Source organism: Danio rerio, chromosome 1 (genome assembly GCF_049306965.1).
Source record: "Danio rerio strain Tuebingen ecotype United States chromosome 1, GRCz12tu, whole genome shotgun sequence".
Lineage (NCBI taxonomy): Eukaryota > Metazoa > Chordata > Actinopteri > Cypriniformes > Danionidae > Danio > Danio rerio.
Window position 1 is genome coordinate 35106293 of NC_133176.1, and position 21364 is coordinate 35127656.

General features: G+C 34.1%; 2 protein-coding genes across 3 annotated transcripts in view; both read right to left on the minus strand.

Moving 5' to 3' along the window:
• LOC141385860 (uncharacterized) overlaps positions 1 to 21364 on the minus strand; it is a 741913-nt gene that overhangs the window by 29531 nt on the left and 691018 nt on the right. The window lies entirely within an intron of this gene.
• On the minus strand, positions 710 to 2679 carry lbx1b (ladybird homeobox 1b). The gene is given in 2 exon segments (NM_001163312.1): positions 710 to 1643; positions 2116 to 2679. Coding segments are annotated over 2 exon segments (798 nt in total). The 5' UTR covers positions 2429 to 2679; the 3' UTR covers positions 710 to 1158.

Here is a 21364-nt window from a genome sequence, read left to right on the forward strand (position 1 = left end):
TGTCACATCAGGGTGGATGGCTCATTTGTCCTCAGCTTTCATGCTTTACGCTGGAAATTACTGCTTCACCCGTGAACAAAAAGGATTATATGGCCCTGGAGAAACTGGACCAAAACTTGGCGTTTTTTTGTGTCTTTCTTCTCCTTTTTCTCCCCAGCGCCCCAGATTTGTGTTTCTCACATAAATTTCGCCCAGAAAGGAAAAACACACGTTGTTGGGTCAAAAGCCAAGTCACGCTATTGGCGAGTAAAAGAAAGAGTGAAGCCAGCCAAAGGCTCTTTATTACTGCAGAGAGCAAAAAAACAAAAGCGTTAAAGGGGCAAGAATGTTTTTCTTCCTTTTTTCTTTTTGAGTAAAGAAATCAAGGCAGTTAGTAATTTAAAAAAAAGTATGAAACCCTTGGCCGTCGTGAACAGGTTTGTTAAGCTCTATGTTTACAGTTATTTAACATCTGAGAAATGTAGACCTACAAGTTCTGTTTAATATATATCCCAAAAAACAACAACAACAACAAAAAAACATCCGCCTCACTATTAAATAAATAACGTGCATACTTTTTACTGTCAATAATCAAGTTTCTACTAATTAAAATTTATTTAAAAATACATCAATCAAATTTACAATTTTATTTTTAACAGCATAATACAATTTTATTTCAGAATATGGGGATTGTTAATGATTAAAAGACATATGGCAACAACATATTTATAAACGGTATAAATGTTTTATTTTCAAATTCAATTTACATTAAATGACACACTGTAACTGGTACAATGCCACAATGTTAAAAGGCACTCCAAGTAAACAGAACAACAACTTTATATAAAAAAACTGCATAAATGAAACGTATATGTAATAAATACACCTGTAAAAATAGTTATCTTCAATAAAAGGTTGTATTGCTCTGTTTGATGCCCTGGTTCATGTTCAATATTCTTTACATCATTAAAGCCACATTATGTACAATATATTATAAATATAAAATATACAGCTGCTAGTTCACTCAATGTCGAACTATAAAGGAGAAAGACTTGCATAGTCTGACTATAAATTAAACTAAATCAGCTTCTCTAAAGAGGGTTATGTGCATGCGTTCATATTATTATTACAACGTCTGAAGATATGCGTCACAATTTCAGGCTACACAGTGGTTTTAAATCAGACATCAACGTCTATTTCCACTTCTTCGTCTTCGGAGCAGTCTTGACTTGTGTGGTCTGAGAGAGACGACATGGGGGACAGACATAATTTGTGCACAGTCTTGTACTCGTGACCCAGCCGTGGTGAGCACTGGGGCCCCGGGTTCCCCGTGGCTCCAGCGGCCGCACACCTCTCCAGATCAGCCAGTTTAGCGAGTTTATCCAGAGGGACTAAACCTGTGGATCTAACGGACTCCACGTCCGCTTTCATCTCCTCGAGGTCTCGTTTTAATTTCGCCCGTCGATTCTGGAACCAGGTTATGACCTGCGCGTTTGTAAGTCCCAGCTGATGGGCAATTTGGTCTCTGTCGGCAGGTGACAAGTATTTTTGATGGAGAAACCTTTTCTCTAGTTCATATAACTGGTGGTTTGTGAAGGCCGTTCTGGATTTTCGGCGTTTTTTAGGACTGTCCCTTTGACCAAATAATTTTAGCCCATCCTTTCCTGTGCATGAAAAGGAAAAAAATAATGAATTAAGGCCTATAAAAAATACAAAAAAATTCACCAAAAAATGACAATTCTTTTAAATTTGTTTCAAACCTTTATGGTTTTGAACAAAAAGAAGATATTTTGAAGTAAGCTGAAAACTAACTATTCACTTTCGTGTTTTGTTTTTTTAACTATAGGTGGACGTAGATTCCATCTTTTTAAAATATCTTCTTTTTCTTTCAACAGAAAAAATAAACTCATAAAGGTTTGAAACCACTTTAGGGTAAGTAAATAAATTGGGGTGACCTATCGCTTTAACATCAGCTGAATTTTAAATTGGCCTACATAATTAAAATAATGGTTCACCAAATTAGGCCTACAATATACCCAGAATTGAAGTAAAATCTAAGTATAAAATTATCCACAATAATTGTGAGTATTTAAAAAACAGTTAATAAATCGAAAGCCAACTGATTGTCTTTCTTACCTTCTGCTGCTTGGAGAACACCTAATTCGAGACCCTTGAAGGTTTTGCTCGCCAGTTCCTGCAGAGCGCACAGAGGCGAGGCTTGAGTGATGAGAGTCTGCCTGGAAACGGTGATGCTCTGTCGGACTCTGTCTGATGCTGGAAGTCGGTGAATCCTGTGAAATCGTTTGACAGTCGGTTTGCTGAGGATGTCTGTGATGCTGAATGGCGTTAAGGGCTTGTTGGAGCTCGCGGGTGGTGGAAGGTGGTCCAGGGGGTTTAGCCCACGGCTCTCCATAGCACCACAGATTTTGACGACTTTGATGGTTGTCATTCCAGCCTTTGTCTATAGCAGCTTTGGTTACAAATTATGTGGTTCTACAATTTGTTTTGGAAGAAACTTGTAATGCTTCCAACTTGTAGCCTAATTCTAATTTAAAAATCTAAAAATGTCCTTGCAGTTCTCCGAAAAACTGCCTAACAACAATGGCAACATTTAACGAGTTAGTCTTCTCTCACCATCAGCACCCAACAGGCAACAGCAAATGAGCAGTTATCCTTGTGCTTTGACAGCTCTGCAGTTCTGAAAAGAGTTCTGGAGGCTGAGGACACTTAGCCTACTTAGTGCTCAGTTAATTAACTATGACGAAAAGGCGGAGTCGTGTAAAGTGAAGAAGGTTTTTGTTTGGTGGCTGTTGTTTGTCTCCTGCACAAGAAACAAACAGTTCTAAACGACAGTTGATATTTCATTATAATTCTCTTTCAAAGTGGAGAAATGGTGAGATGCTAAATGTATTTATTTATTTTTGACATTGAACAGTTTTAATAAACAGTCCATAAAAAGGTTTTATACAAGTTTATAAACGTTTTACAAAAAAATAACATTTGTTGTTAAGACTTTTAATGTTTTACAGTGTGAACGAGACAGAGTCCGTCAGTGCAGTGCCAGTGACCCGACTGCACGCCTGATGGATTAAAGAATAATTGACGCATTTATTGCCCTTTGGTTTTCTGAAACAATTATAGTTATTTTGAATAAAAAATATACGCAATTTAAACTAAATATAAGTGACACTGGATGTAGTTTTAGGATGCAGCCATTATTTCTGAAAGATGAATAAAATATTGTGTTGGCCTTTAGAATGATTGTTTTAAATTGTTTTTGTTGGCCGTTTAAGGTCAGAGGTCCATTTGTTTCGAGCGCTTTTAAATACCTTTAATTACGCTATAATTTTCTTAAAAACGACAAATCTTAAGCAAAATCATATATTTAAGCTGAACTCTTTTTCCCAAACAGCACGCAGTTATTAAGTCAAACCTTTAAAGCGCATTCGTGCAAAAGCTATAAAGTCCAGCTGGAAAAAAAAATAGAAATCTTTTGAAGAAACCTAAAGTTAAATATTTTTGTATGTGGTGAAAGTGTTAATAAAAAAATGAAACATTACAGAAAATTTGTAGATTTACTAAATATGTATAACTGTTTTAATATTATTAAATAAAAGCACAAAAACACAATCTAAGAAAACGAAACTCGCATATGAGCTGTTAAAAGAATAGGACACAGACTTTAATTCTGACAATAGACATGTATTATTTATTTGAAAGAATCAAACAATGCTCCTCTTATTTTCTCTCTCTTTCGCTCTCTTTTTTACTTCAAACATCACACAAAGACACACACCCTCTATTCTTGCAGGCTGTGCAGGAAACATGAATTAGCTCAGTCAATGTGTTCTGACCATTGAGTTAATAGCAGTCTTGACCTCTTGCTGCCGTCTTTGTTTAGTGTTTTTATATGTCAAGTGGTTTTGAATTAACTGGACAGCAAAAATCTATAAAATGCACCTTTCAAAAAAGAAATAGTTCCAACGTCTAATATCAATTAATGAAAAATAAAGTGTTGGTAACAAAATTTGCTAATATGAAATTTATAATCATGACAACAAACTGGCTTATCAGAATCTAATTCTAAATACTATAGTATATTCATTGAAAGCATTGGTGGAATAAAATTGTAGTAATTTTAAATGAAAGACTGTCTGATTTCTGTAGCAGCTGCATGGGTCTCTCAGAGGGAAAGCATTTCAGGTCAACTGAAGATTATTTAAAAACCACTTTAAATAATTTTATGATCAAAATGGCAATTTTGTACATTATATTATATTTATATTATGATTTTTTTTTGGCAAGGTAATTAGATTTCAACTTTACATATTTTAAAGTTTTAGATATTTTATTATTATTTATTTTTTATTTCAGTTAAATTTATGTAAAATATTTGATGAAATTATTTACAAAGTTGAATCTTGATTTAATTCAACTATTTTTTTTAAGACAGCAACATTTTTTACAGTGCTATAAAACAGTTAAAGGTAAATATCAGCGTAAATAATAAAACATTAAAATAAAATATACAATATAAATTAAACCACACTAAAACATATTTTAATTACTTTGACGTTAGCAATGTTTTAATGCAATCTCATGTGTGTGAAAGTAAGAGCATAGACAGAGGAAGTAGAGTGAACAATATCCAATTTCTAAGAGAAACACGAGCGTCTGTTAATCCACCAAATCCCACACCTAAAAATGGACCACCTTCAACGGTGATCAAGTTTCATTTTTATGTGCATGATCAAAAGTGTGTTCCAGTGTTTTATTTCACATCTTAACAGTCCCTGCATGGATGGGAACTGCTGTAGGTCTTGAGAGCCATAAAGACAGCAAGAAAGACAGTAAAGATTAATTGTGTAATCGCTACTATTTGTGTACATTTTTATCAGAAGCTAATATGCTTTGAAAATGAATAAGCTATAGGTTTAAATTTAAATAATATGAGCATGTTTTATCATTATCATCTAATATGGGTAAATAAGGTATTGTCTGTATTGATAAATATCAAGTTTAATAGCTTGCAGAAGTGTTGCTCTTCTGTGTTTATTAAAGCAACCAAACCTTAAACAATTATCATATACCCATACAGTATAAGGATCACAGAAAGAATAAGTAAAACAGCTTTATTACTATTTTTTTTACAGTGACTCATTTTATTTTGCTATGTATGTTTAATTCATAAATTATCATTTAAAAATTCAGCAATATTTTGACTTTTGTTTTCATAAGTTTTGAAACACTAAGTAAATACTTAACTTGTATTTAAAATGCTTTCTTTAATAATGACATATTGACTTTTTGAATATTTCCAAAAGGCTTCATGTAAATAAAGTGTTTTACCCCTTTAATGGACAACTGCTAAGTCATTATTTCAAACCAAGTCAAAATGCACAATTCATAACAAAGAAACAAATCTGATTTCAGGTTTCAGATTTTGGGAATTTTATTATCTTCTTTGGGGTTACATTCTGTCTATTGGGGCCTATATCTTAAAATCTTGGATCTGGCCTGAAACTCACCTCTTAATTTTTTATTTTTTTTTTTATATTTCGCCTGTTAAAAACCCCAAAATTGAAAATGTATTCACCATTTACTCACTTAAGTGCTTTTAAACAATTTAGATTTTTTTTCCTTGGTTGAACACAAGATAAGATACACTGAAGAATGTTGGAAAGCAGCAGCAATTGACAGTAGAAACCAAAATGCTGCACCGTAGTTTGTTGTTTAAAATACTTATTTAAAATGAGCTGAATCAACACAATTTTTGAGTTGTCTTTGGGGGAAGACAACCTATTTATTTTATGTTTAATTTAATATTTAACAATAGGAAATAAATGCACAGATTTGTGTCAATTTCTTCAGTTTCCTCTTTGAATGAATGAAAAAAAAGTTAAGGTGATTAAAGCAATTAATTGTTTAGCAAATTTCTCTATACCATTGTTGTTAATCAGCCCCCATTTTGCATTTTGACTAAAGGCCCACCACAAAAAGCCCCTCTGAGGGTACAAAAGATGGTAAACTGCAGTATCTCTGTTCTGCAACAATTTGTTTTCACTATACTGTTTCTCTTTAGACATGAATGTATCTGTTGGATTCTGAGAATCCTGGGTATCTGAGGATCTGTATGATCCTCCAGAGATAACAGCAGAAACAAAGTTATTATAGAGTTTGTTGTAATATTTTAGTCAAAAATAGTCTTGTATTATCAAAAATGTTTGCATTCATGATAACAATTTTATTGGTTACATTGCTGACCTTATGTAATCACAGAGTTGTTGGCATTGTGTTGATGTGCTTTTCACCTTTATTTTCTAACATAATTTTAATCCCAAACAAACTTCCACAATATTTTCTTATCACAAAACATGTGTCCATAATCTTAAGGTCTAATATATGCCATATAAATAAATCATTCAAAAACATGATTTTAATAAATACTTAAAAAAATATTTTATATGGTAACAAGTTATTTTAAGTGACAATACCGGCTATTAACAAACCATTAACTAAGACTATTACCTCAATAAACTGCTATAGGTAGCTGCTTAGTTACTAAGGTATTAGTTGGGTTTAATAATATATACTAACTAATATATACAGTTGAAGTCAGAATTATTAGTCCCCCTGAATTATTAGACCACTTGTTTATTTTTTCCCCAATTTCTGTTTAACGGAGAGAAGGTTTTTTCAACACATTTCTGAACATAAGTTTTAATAACTAATTTCTAATACTGGTTTATTTTATCTTTGCCATGATGACAGTAAATAATATTTGACTAGATATTTTTTAGGACACTTCTATACAGCCTAAACTGACATTTAAAGAATTAACTAGGTTACTTAGGTTAACTAGGCAGGTTAGGGTAATTAGACAAGTTATTGTATAACAGTGATTTGTTCTGTAAATAACGAGAAAAAATAGCTTAAAGGGGCTAATAATTTTGTCCCTAAAATGGCGTTAAAAAAAAAAAAAACTGCTTTTATTCTAGCCAAAATAAAACAAATAAGACTTTTCCAGAAGAAAAAATATAATCAGACATACTGTTAAAATCTCCTTGCTCTGTTATGCATCATTTGGGAAATATTTAAAAAAGAAGAAAAAAGAATTAAGGGGGCTAATAATTCTGACTTCAACTGTGTGTGTGTGTGTGTGTGTATATATATATATATATATATATATATATATATATATATATATATATATATATATATATATATATATATATATGTATATGTATATGTATATATATATAATTTTATTTTATTTTATTTTATTTTTATTTTTTGAAAAATAGGCAGGAGATATGCCAGCATTTAATAGTGTGAATTGTGATGCTAACTAAAGTTTATGTTCATAACTTCTGATTATTTTTATTTAGATATTTATACAGGGAAACATTCATAATATTAGAAATGTAGTATAGTGATAATGTTGTAGAGGTGTAAGTGTTTATTCATCTTTTTAGATATTTATTGAGCAAGACAATATTACTGTATATATTTAGTCTACATAACACATTTGTAACAGCAAATGTTTCAGGGCATCACATAAAGGTCAGAGATTAACGTTGTTGGACTGCTATGTGAACAAACATCTCTGGCTTATGTTGAGGGTCACAGCCTTAGATTAGTCACAGTAAAACAAGCCAATGAAGATGAGATGAAATTACACACATCTATTGAATGAAAAGAGAACATAAAGATAAAAAAAACATAAGCATAAAGATTGAGGATATAACGTAAACAAATTAATTCAAACATTTTGTAAGAATTTACTTTTGTTTTAAAACATGATCTCTTCATGACCTGCCTAAATATTATTAGAGAGCAGCACGAAGAAAAACAGTACATCTGTCATTTATAGCATATTATTTGAATAAGCATGCAGGAACAAAGAGAGGCTTCTTGACAATATATTGAATGTAGCGAAATATTTTATAATGGCCTCAGGCCTAACAAATAATTAGATACTAAATCGGTGTAATTAAGAGCTTAAATCTTAGAAGACAAAAAAAAACTCATCAACATTAAAAAATAAATTTTAATACCATTAAATAATGAACTGAAGCAAGGAACATTAATATAATTGTCTACTTCCCCTCAAGATAATGGTGAATGGGCTGTAAACAATAAACTGAAAACTGGTAAATTATAGATACGAATATGTCAAAATCTACAAAAATATGTGGCTGTTCTTTGTATTCTAGGTTGTATAAATACATATATTATATTATATTATATTATATTATATTGTTATATTGTTATATTATTTGTGGTAATAGCCAAAAATACATTGTATGAGTTAAAATTAATATTTTGTTTCATTCCAAAAAATATTATTAACTAAAGATCATCTTCCATGAAGACAACTTATACATTTCCTATCCTAATTATGTCAGAACTTAATGTTTGAGTAGTAATATGCATTGCTAAGAACTTTATTTTAGAACTTTAAAAAAGCGGTTACTCAATATTTCAATTTTATTAATTAACATTGTTTTTTACTATTTGATTTTGGCTGGCAAATATTTTCCTATCCTAAATATATATCATAAACAGATTATTTATTCAGCTTTCAAATTATGTATATAAGTTGTCACATTTATATGGCAATAAAGGTTCATGAAATAAATAAATAAATAAATAAATAAATACTAATGCACAATCTGAAATTATGTGAATTAATGGTTTACTGAACGCTGTTGAAATGTGTCTTGAGGGTGCACTTACATATGTCTGACACCTACTGGAGAGACACTGCATTGAAAATATTTCATGATACAATAGTACAGGGTGATTCAAAAAGAATACCACACCTTTGAAAATCTGTATTTAGTCTAAGGAACGTGATGTAAACTTGGGTAATTAATCAATGTAAAGAGTACTTACTAAAGTTTTTCAAAACTTCAGAGCTTCCTTAAATCGACGACAGAAAAAGCTTAGCTCTCCTTTTCTTCTTTGCAGAGTTCTCAATTTTCAAAGTTGTGATATTCTTTTTGTAATAATTATCTGTAAATTCTTATTTTAATTTCTGCTACAACCACAACATACATTATATGTTATTTATTGACTCTCTTGCTATAGTTTTAAAGATTACTTTTATGCAGTAACATATGAAACATTACAGAACATTTTTGTTCCAAACCCTTTTACTTAAAAATTAGTGAACTCTCAAAGTGCAACATGTATTTGAGTGAACATGAGACTGAATCCGCACAGCAGCCGGCTGCCCCTTTTGTCCCGATGGCAGAACATTTGTTACACTGCGCCCATGTGGCATTGTGCCTGTCTGCTGGTTAGGCCTGATGCCAGGGGACACAGTCGTTCCCCTCCAAATCTGTTCACACAGCCTGGCATCAAAATACCTCCGGTTGTCCCTAATGTGTTTGAGAATGTAGCAGATTGGGAATGTTTTTGTGTCGTAGAAACATTGAAACTTGTCATTATAATAATAACATTTTCAAAACATTCCAAGTGCAAACAGTTGTGAATGCATCAAGTGAAACAAACCAAAGAGTATTGTGTGTAATTGACCGAAGAGTGATTTGGTTGAGTGACCGGTCAAAATGTCAAACCTGAATTGTTTAATTAACAGTGCAGGCTGTGACAATGTAGTCCATTCAGCAGTACAAGCAACACTCTCCAAGTGTGAATGAAAGCATATGTGTGTATGTTATGTAAGGCATAAGGTATAGTGTTTGGCTGTTATCGCAGAATAAATCCAGGCATTGAAAGTCCAAATGGGATAGATAAAAAAAAGACTTAGATAGGTGGATAGAGATGTGATTTGCAACTAATAAATACAAATCTGACAAAAACGAAAATGACTGAATTTGAAATAGGCTACTACACTTTTGATATTATTTAGTCACAAGATGGCGCCAAATAGTCAAAAATAGCAGTGTAACAGACAAACATTTGGATTTACAGAATAAAAAGGGTCACACACCAGATGCACCACTCGGCGACACGTCACGCAGCACCTGCATTTTAGAATTCTAAACATGGTACACACCGGCACCGCAAGTCGGCGGCCGTCCGTGGCGCCCACTAAGGACACTGTTCTTATTTCTGCCACACCACAGAGCGCCATTTGAATAGTATCATATTAAATAACATTCGAATGTGCGCATCTGCTGTGTGATACTTTCAACTATCACGTGCGTGCCGTGCCACGGCGCATCCGGTGTGCGACCTGCCTAAGGGTTGTTGAGTTAAAACTTGATGCACTTTGTCATTGAAGGTTCTTCTTGAGTGACACACTGTCTCCACTGATTACATTCATTCTATCCCTGAATTTCACACATCTTCAGCCTCCCGTTCCCCAACTCACCCAAGGTGTAAAGATCCCCTACCTCTCCAACTCTTCAGCTCCCAAAGAGTAACATCACACCCCCTCAACACCACCAGTGTCTGTCACTCCACAGGGTTCCCCACAGTAGTCCATCAAGCTCCGCTCCAGTCGCTTGTCAACCTGCCTCAGTCATGTTCTTCTATTCCTGTTTCCCTCCTGCTATACTTTGCTACTCAGTACTACTGGCTTTAACCCAGCCCACCAAGCTCCTATTTACCTTTCAGTCCTGTGGGCCTGTGATTCGGCTTCTGGTCCATTCCTATGGTGTCACCCTGGGTTTCTATTACCATCTTTGTATCTGTCTGTCAGTAACCTTTGGTGCTGACAGAGATAGACAAGTTTTGACCATGGATCAACTCTTCTTCAAATCCTTCACTTTGCAAATTACCTTAGTTCAATGCAATTCATCTTTATTTCTATAGCACTCTTACAATGTAGATTGTGTCAAAGCAGCTTTACATAGAAGATTATAGTAAACTGGAACAGTGTCAGTCCAGTGTTCAGAGTTTAGGTTCAGTTTAGTTCTGTTCAGTGTGGTTTAACTTTCATTGTTAAAAGTCCAAACATTAAAGAGCAAATCCATTGATGTGCAACTCCACAAGTCCTGAACCATGCAAGCCAGTGGCGACAGTGGTGAGAAAAAACTGCACCAATTGCCGAAAGTGAAGGACAAAAAACATAGAGAGAAACCAGGCTCGGTTGGGCAAGACCATTTCTCCTATGGCCAAACGTCTTGTGCAGAGCTGCAGTCTAGGCCCCGCAGGCTGGAGAATGCTGGATGTCCATCATGGAGAAGCTGCAGGTGGGAAAGGTCACCGGCTGGTGTACAGGCTGGCCCTTCAGGATCAATACAAGGACTCGTCTGTCACTGGGGTCTTACAGGAATCAGTCTCAGGCTCTCCACTCCTCCATGACCACCACAGCAGCTGTTCAGGCCTGGTCCAGGATTATGAAAACCTCAGCAATAATAAAAACAGAGTAACATAAGTGCAGATGCCTTTCAAGTTATAATGGCCTTTGGGAAACGTTTTGGGCTCCGCTTGCCCTAAATAATGCAGACTAACAATCCTTTAGATTTGGATTTCAAAAGTGTTTGTGTTTTATGCATCAGTTTTCTGTACTTAGCTGATAAGAGGAGAGGGGTCTGGATGCAGACCAGGTGCAGTGCAATCTGAGCTGCATCCAATGCTTTTTAATGGGCTCACCTACCCCAACCCCTAACCCTACCCATTACAGTGACATCACTCACTCCATTTGAGTGTATTGTGTCTCACAATACACTCAAATCTCACATCGCTAAGTGATGCAATCTCATCTTGCATCATAAAGGCTGCATCCAGATACTATTGGATAAGAGTGGCATCCAGTGTGATCTTCTGTTTCTGTAAGCCCATTTACTTTGTGGCTTGATGTGTTATTTTTTCAGAAATATTCTGATGGTAAGTCATGTTGCATTTCTTTCTGCATGAAACCTGGTCATTATCCTCTGACTTTTGGCATCTTTGAACACAAATCTGCCAGTTGCTGGATACTGAATGTTTTTCTGACCATTGTCTGTATAATGTGTATAGGGGTTTTAACATTTAATTTATCAAAAAAAAAATGTAATGCAATATATTTTCCACAGATTTCCAACATATAGACCATTTTTACATTTTTGGGTTTCTCAGCAGCGAAAGTCATCATAGTTTGTAAACTTTGAGTGCAGTGAATATATAGGAGAGAACCACAAATACATTTTTTGCATTCCAAATTGTTAAAACATACTGTCCCGTCAATAAATAGTAAATTAGAAACACCTCGCATAAGTGTTTACTACATTTTTGTAATGTGATGCAAAAATGTCATTATACAAAGTATAACTTTATTAATGTATATACATTTCAGAAGTTTACACTTAGCTGATGATTGATAATAAGCTTGTTTGTCATGCTGTCCTGGGAGACAGCCCAGAGTTTATAAGATCCTGAGTTCTGGGCTCCCTCCTGTGAGCAGGCCGAGAGAGGAGTTTAAGCTCAGGTAGATCTCGATGAACTACTCCAACTTATTGCTGACTAAAGATAGATATAGAGATGGATAAGGAGAGATATACAGCTTGCTAAGAGCTTGACTATAATGCCAATTTGGTATATTCAATTTACTTAGAATGAGCGGAGAATGAGCAAACGAAAATGACTTCAAACAGAAACGTTGACTGGTTTAGTATGGACTTTAACCAGAGACATTCTTGTTGTGAGGCAACATTACTAATAACTGGGCCGCTGTATTGCCCATTTAGAATGGTGGGGAAGTAGGGGTGGGTGGGGTATTCTTCCGGATGAAGATACTAAGATAAGAAACTCAGGTTATTTGTTGTGAATTGGGAATCATCTGATCTGCAGGACCAGACGTGGCCAATCATAAGCATGTGATCCCCTCGAATCAGTTTATAAATAAACTTCACTTTAAAAAAAGTCTAAATATTGAAAAACGGTTAAGGATTTAGAAGCTAATAACCGTTAAATGCGTCATCACCGTTTTGTGAAAAGTCTATTCTCGTTTTGTAAAGGTTAATACTGATATCTATGTATCCATCAATGAGATAATAGGTAGAATATTGAATCTCAACATATTGTGCCACTGGGGTGTCATATGTTCGTCTTGTCAGATCAATGGCTTGCTCTGACTGAACCCAGCTTTACATATCGTAGAGAGACAGAGGGAGGGCTGCGGGGATCTGCTTTGAGTCTTTAACATCAATTACATTCAGTTTGATGAATGGGAGGGCATTAGAGAAGAGGAATGCTCAGCTGCTCTTTGTATTTGAGGAAGTATGTGTCAGAGTGAGGGTGTCTTTGTGTTCATTTGTGAAGTCACTTAGCAGCATCAAGCTTTGTGTTTGTGTTTGTGTGTGTGTGTACTGTATAAGAGGAAAATCTGTGTGTGTATCAAAGAGGCTTTGGTCTCCCCCTTTGCAGTTTGGCCTGAAACACTCCCACATTGAGCCTGTCAGACACTCATCCATCAGAAGGGTTAATAAAGGCCATTTAGGCATTTTAACGAGTCGGCCAATCACACAAGAGTGGGCTCATTAGCATACTCAATTGCCCTCATTTCTGCTAGAGACTGTTGGAGGCTTAGCTGCATTGTTGTCATAGTCTGTGAAGTGCTTTAACCTTGTAAGACCGAAATTAAATGATTGGGTGAACAAACAGCAAAAGGAAAAGAAGCAAAGGGCTGAATAAATATACATCCGTTTTATCGTCACTCGAGACTGCTTTTAGCTTTTTTTAACTGTATTTGTTCACACATTTACCATATACAGATTGGGTAAATTAATTTTGTACCTCACAGATTAATCCAAGAATCCTCTACCCAGACAACATGTCGACTTCCAATATAAAAGAGCTGCATACTGGAATGATTTATCTAAATAATGTGGTTTTGCATTATCTTATTGAAATATGCATGGGCGTCCCTGGAACAGAAGGCAGCCCATTGTGCTCCAAAATCTCTGTACTTTACAGCATTAACGGTTCGATAACAAAAGTGCAAGTTACCTTTGACAAGGGCACTGACACAACGCCATACTATGACAGACCTTAGTTTTTGGACTTGTTGCTGGTAACAGTCTGGATGATCCTTTTCTTTTATGGTCTGGAGCACACAGTGTCCATTTTTCCCAAAAATAAATGAAATGCTGATTCATCTGACCACAGTACTCGTTTCCACTGTGATGGTCCATCCCAGATGAAAATGTCGAAACGTCAATGGCACTTCAGGACATTGTTAACATATAGCTTCCTTTTGGCACAGCACAGTTTTAACTGGCATTTGTGGATTTAACTACAGTTGAAGTCATAATTATTAGCCCCCCTTTAATTTTTTTTTTATTATTATTTATTTTTTACATATTTCCCAAATGATGTTTAACAGAGCAAGAAAATTTTCAGTGTATGTCTGATAATATATTTTTTTCTTTTAGAGAAAGTCTTATTTGTTTTATCTTGGCTTGAATAAAAGCAGTTAAAAAAAATAAAACATTTTAAGGTCAAAATTATTAGTTTCTTTTATATATATATATATATATATATATATATATATATATATATATATATATATATATATATATATATATATATATTTGTGTGTGTGTGTATATGTTTCTTTTCTCAGTATCTTCATCCAGAAGAATACCCCACCCACCCCTACATATATTATATATTGATTGTCTTCAGAGCAAACCATTGTTGCAAAATTACTTGCCTAATAACCCTAACCTGCGTAGTTAACCTAATTAACCTATTAAGCCTTTAAATGTCACTTTAAGCTGTATAGAAGTGTTTTGAAAAAATATCTAGTAAAATAATATTTACTGCGATGATCACAAAGATAAAATAAATCATTAGAAAGAAGTTAAAACTATTATGTTTAGAAATATGTAGAAAAAAATCTCTCAGTTAAACAGAAATTGGGAAAAAATAAACAGGGGCTAATAATTCTCACTTCAACCGTATGTATTATGGTCTTTGACAGGTTTGCCCATAAGGTGATATTGCTTATAGATGAATGATGATTATTTTTGCAGTGCCGCCTGCAAGATTAGAGATTGAAGTTCAGCTTAGGCTTGCACCCTAGTCCTTTACTCACTGAAATTCCTCAATATTCCTTGAATCTTTTAATTGTTATACACTGTTGAAGAAGAAAATTCAATCTCTTCCTCTCTACCTTTGAGGAACATTGTTTTTTAAACATTTCAATCGTTTTCTCCCATATTTGTTGACAAACTAGTGATCCTCAGCCCATTTTGCTCCTAAAAAGCTTTACCTTTCTTGGAGGCTGCTTTTGTACCCAATCATAATGACAATCACCTGTTGACATCACCTGTTTCAAATCACATCATTATTTAACCAATTTACCTGATTACAAGCCCTAAATTGCTCGTCACAACTTTTTATTGGAATGTTCTGCAAGGATGTATATTTACAAATGAAGTTGCCTAGACAAAAAAAATGAAATGTCTTGTGTTCATATTGTCTGCCATGAAAAACAAGTCAAAGTAAATTTGGAAATTGCTATTTTATACTATTAATGCTATTTTATTAGCATTTTCCATATACCGATTTTTTATGATTTGCGATTATATTTTATATATATATATATATATATATATATATATATATATATATATATATATATATATATATATATATATATATATATATATATTGTAATACATTTTATGAAAAATAAAATAATGAACGATGATATACTCAATGATAATATACCTCCAGACTATAAAAATAGACCATACCACCCCAGTTTATAGGCTGTGAAACATTATATCAATAAATCATGACAACATACTGTATGTTTTATGTTAATTATAGTTTAATCATGTTTTTAACTTAATTGTTTGAGTTACACAAGCTATTTAAAGTTAGTTTAATGTAATTTAAGTTAAATTACTCAAATAGTTAATTTAATTTAACTTACAAGTTTAAGGCAATCAGTAAATTTTTAACTGTATGAAGGATCTGGTGAAGTTTGCCTTATAATAATACTCCAGTAGTAAAGTATGTTTATATAAGAGCTGACTGTATATCATAGGCTACAATATATGTTTTTTTTTCTTTCTTTTGTGGGGAGGAATGGTGGATATTTAATGTACTCATGGTTTGCACTAAAACGCTCAGTAAATACTCTTGGAAAAAATTGCATGTTTATGTTATATAAAAGTAAAGAAGTGATTTACATTACTTAGAAGGGTTCTTAATTATATGTTTTTTATTAATTATGCAGGTATTTAATTTACATAATTTTATGGCAACAGATTTAATAATGTAAAGTAAATTATATGTAAAAAATAATAATAGGCGTCACGCTGGCGCAGTGGGTAGCAAAATCATCTCACAGCAAGAAGATTGCTGGTTCGAGCCTTAGCGGGTCAGTTGGCATTTCTATGTGGAGCTTGCATGTTCTCCCCGTGTTTCCTCCGGGTGCTCCGGTTTCCCCCACAATCCAAAGACATACGATACAGATGAATTGGGTAAGCTAAATTGTCCTTAGTGTATTTGTGTGAATGAGTGTGTATGGATGTTTTCCAGTGATGGGTTGCAGCTGGAAGAACATCTGCTGCTTAAAACACATGCTGGATAAACTGGCGGTTCATTCTGCTGTGGTGACCCCAGATTAATAAAGGGATTAAGCCGAAAAGAAAATGAATGAAAAATAAAAAATGATATTTATTATTGTTATTGTTGTTGTTGTTGTTGTTGTTGTTGTTGTTATTATTATTATCATTATTATATGAAATCATAAATAAATAATAGCAAATAATATATTAATATTAATAGATAATATATTTTTACACAAGTATTTATTAATAATAATGATAATAATAAATATTATTATTACTATTGTATTTAATAACAAACAAATAAATATAAATAAACCTTAGATTATTATTATATATTTTATTGTGATCATTTGTAAATTCACCACATTTTTAAGAAAGTTTACTCTTTTTTGCACTTCTTTATTTGCATTTTACTCATTTTAAGCAATGAGGTTCTTTCTATGCAACTAAACTACAGGTTTTCAAATGCTGTTAAATAGTGAACCAACCATTCAAGACCAATCAATCAAATACTGTTATACAATTAATAATAATAATCAAAAGCAATCACAGTCTGTCAACAGGCCCACTCACTAAGTTGCATCCTCCTACTTACCTTGCATACTCCTGCTTTCTGACTCTGCTCTTAACTATAGTAATAGAGCCGTCAACTTCTCCTCCTCTCCACTCCAAACCTCATGCTTTCCCACCCAAATAAGACAGTGATGAATCCAAGGCCTTTTTGTTGCCTTGTTTTTATGAACTAGGCCTAAATACCCAGTGACTCCATTCTCCCCTTATACAGCCTTTTTCTGCCTGCCTCCTCCATTGTCCTTTAAAGAGAGCAGAGCCACAAAGAGAAGCTACACATTAACGCAGTGCCTCGTCCAGGCTATTGAGCGGAGCAGAGCACAGCTGTCTCAAACTACGCTTATATAAGGTTGAAGGGTGGCAGGGGCTTCACTTACAGCGAGCGGCCCCCTCTGGAGCACAGAGTCAAGAGGGTTTGGGAGAAATGGAGAAAGGTGGCGGAAAGGCTCAGTATTCGGGGTGATGGAGAGGGTGCTTTGTCACACGTGACAGACAGACAGCTGCAGTGGCCCCTCCACGTGCACTTCTGTCTTTGTGGCGATGCTGGCGCTTGTGTTTAAGCAGAGTTCAAAGGGCTTTAGGATGGTTTTAGGTTGTGGTGTGTGTGGTGGATGTTGGGTAATTAAAAAACGTTGGTGGTTTTTTAGTAGCTAAAACACCCATTTAGAGGGTGATCACAATAATGCTTATAGCAATGTCTTTCTTTCTTTCTTTCTTTACTCCTTTTATTCAAATATTTTCATTAAAAATGTTGTTTCTAAAAGTCACCTACATTTTTTCTATGTATGTATTACCCAAGTGTACTTGACTGATGAAAAACAATATCATTTCAGTTTTTATTGTTGTTGTTGTTATTTATGGAAAAAAAAAAGATAGAGGATAGACACTGGTTGTGTGATCATGTTTGTCAATTGTGACAAATAAAAGTGCTTTAAATTGCTGTTTCACATTTCGATATTAGATTAAAATGATATAAAATTATAGAAATTTATATAAAAATCTTGTTATGAAACAAATTAGAATAATCAAATAAAGTGTGATTAATGTAACTATTTTTACTTAGAATAACGGTTGATTCCAAATGTCAGAATTTGGCAGACTCATTATACTTTCCCTTACTGGGAATGTACTGTGTGTACACTGTAAAAATGTCAAATGTCAAAATGTCACCGGCCACTTTATTAGGTACACCTGTACAACTGCTTGTTAACAAATTTCTAATCAGCCAATCTCCTGGCAAAAACTCAATAAATTTAGGCATGTAGACATGGTCAAGATGATCTGCTGCAGTTCAAACTGAGCATCAGAATGTGCAAGAAATATGATTTAGGTGACTTTGAATATGGCATGGTTGCTGGTGCCAGACAGGCTGGTCTGAGTATTTCAGAAACTGCTGATCTACTGGGATTTTCATGCACAACCAACTCTAGGGTTTACAGAAAATGGTCAGAAAAAGAGGAAATATCTTGTGAGCTGCAGTTCTGTGGGTGCAAATGCCTTGCTGATGCCAGAGTTCAGAGGAGAATGGCTAGACTGGTTCCAGCTGATAGAAAGGCAACAGCAGCTCAAATAACCACTCGTTACAGCCGAGGTATGCAGAAGAGCATCTTTGAACACACAACATGTCGAACCTTGGGGCAAATGAGCAGCAGCAGAAGACCATTCTGGGTGCCACTCCTGTCAGCTAAGAACAAGAAAGCGAGCCTACAATTCGCACAGGCTCATTAAATTTGGACAACAGAAAATTGGAAAAATGTTGCCTGGTCTGACGAGTCTCGATTTCTGCTGTGACATTCGTATGTTAGTGTCAGAATTTAACGTTAACAACATGAAAGTGTGGATCCATCTTGCCTTCTATAAATGGTTCAGGTTGCTGGTGGTGGTGGTGTAATTGTGTGGGGGATATTTTCTTGGCACTCTTTGGGCCCATTAGTACCAATTGAGCATTGTGTCAACGCCACAGCCTACCTGAGTATTGTTGCTGACCATGTCGATCTCTTCATGACCACAGTGTACCCATCTTCTGATGGCTACTTCTAGCAGGATAACAAGCTATGCCATAAAACCTAAATCATCTCAGACTGATTTCTCAAACATGACAATGAATTCACTGTACTCAAATGGCCTCCACAGTTACAAGATCTCAATCCAATAGAGCACCTTTGGAATGTGGAGAAACGGGAGATTTGCATCAGCTTATGCACCAAAGGATTAAGGCAATTTTGAAGGCAAAAGGGGGTCCAACCCTGTACTAGTAAGGTGTACCTAATAAGTGGCCAGTGAGTGTATATGCAGAATAACCAGAAATTCACTTTCCTAAATTTTCCTGCATGACATTTCACAATTATGCTTTTTGTGTTGACATTCCTATGGTTCTTTTTAGTTTTTTTTTTTTTCTTATAAGTTATATACATTAGAGTTATATGTAATACTGATAAGAATGTTATTGCATAACATGCTTTCTATATATTATCTTTCTCTTCTGTGATCAACATTGCTTCGTCATATGATTTTCTCATTCACACATTCAGCCAAAAACACACAGTGATTGTGTTTTTTGTCTGCCTAACAAAGCTACATTGTGTAGATATAGGACTTCAAAGCATTGGTGTTTTACTTTAAATTATTGAAATATCGTATTTTACAATGAAATTTTCACATTTCTTTTAGGTTCCTACCATATTTCTTACGGTAAAATTCTAGCAATCATAGCTGCCATATTTTTTTTTTACCATAAACTTAACTCATTGTTTTGTTTCCTTATTATGAATCTTTGTTTTCTCCAAGACTTGTTGGACATGTTAAATAAATGGGGTGTCACATCAAAGGACAACAAAACGTATTTACCGTGGTTCCAAAAATGACATGTAATAATATCAATACCATTATACCATACCAATACCATACCAATAATATTCAGAGACAAAAAGTGCACATCCTGGACTTCTCTTGGGGGCTTCAGTCAAATCTATTGAATGGGGTTTTTTCCAACTTACAAATCGAATACAAAGTTTAACATTTGCATGTTGTGTCACAGAGAACATGTTTTTCAGAGACAAAATGTATTGTAAAGATTGTAAATGTCAAGATTTTACTAAATATTATTTTTATTATTATTATTATTGTATATACAAGAGCTGTAATTTATTAAACTAAGCTTAAGACAGTCACATCAACAGTTTTAAGATTTTGTGTTTACTTTAAAATAGCAAATAGAAAGAAAAAGACTAAAACATATTAATCTAAAATAAAGCATTTTACAAAAATATTAAACTAAACTAAGATAAAACTACAAAATAATAACTCTTGATTCCCAAAATGCTGGGTTGTTTTAACCCAGTGTTGGGTAAAAATATAGATAAAACCACAAAATGTTATTTTAATTTAATAAAATCAAAAAATAGAAATGGGTGAAATTTAGACAAACCCAACATTGGGTTATTTTTTTTTTATTGTTATTAAATTTAAATTATATTTTTAATCCAACATTTTTTATAGTGTGTTTGGAACTTGGCCTCAAAGATTTATCAATCTTTGTCTGAATCTAGATCTGATTTTCACTGTATTTTAATAAATTAAAAAAATGAACAAAATGTAAAATTTTACAAATTACAAGCATTTTCATTAGGCACTTATGTTTAGCCATACTCTCAATTACTCAAATAAATTAATTAGCAAAGGCAGCACGTTTTCTACACATCTGTGTACATCACTGTTATCTTAGAAGAAAAAAAATCTCAATAAACATGACTGTATTTGCTTACAGCCCAAATACACATCCTTTGTTTAACCAGGAGCCTTCGGTTAAGTCCAATTAATCTTATTCTCAGCATGACACCCCAAGAGAAGCTTTCCCCTGGCTTATAATGACTGATGCCTCATTCACTGCTTTGACAGCAGTCTTATCTGATCTGAGGCCAGCTTTAAAGGCTCTTTAACTCTCTATGTGAGGAGTGTAAAAATGTCGGTCAGCATAAACCTAATAGAAGTAAATTAGGCAGATTGACACTCATGATGCTGGAGTGGGAGCTGGTGAAGACAGACAGCGTGATTTATCATGCAAAGAAAGACAAATTAATAAATAACCTCCAGACTCAGCACTGGAGAACAGCCATTATCAATCAGCAGGAGTTCAAAAGGGATAATGGACTGTGATTAAAAACTCATTTAGCATAAGGCCACAGATACAGAGGTATGGTTTTTATACCTGCCTATGTTTTTTCAAGGCCAAAATTATTTATACCCCTGGCTTAAAGTTACTTAATAGATAGCGATGATGATACTAAGACAATAATGATAGACAATTAAGAGACATCATTTTTTTCTCAGCTTTA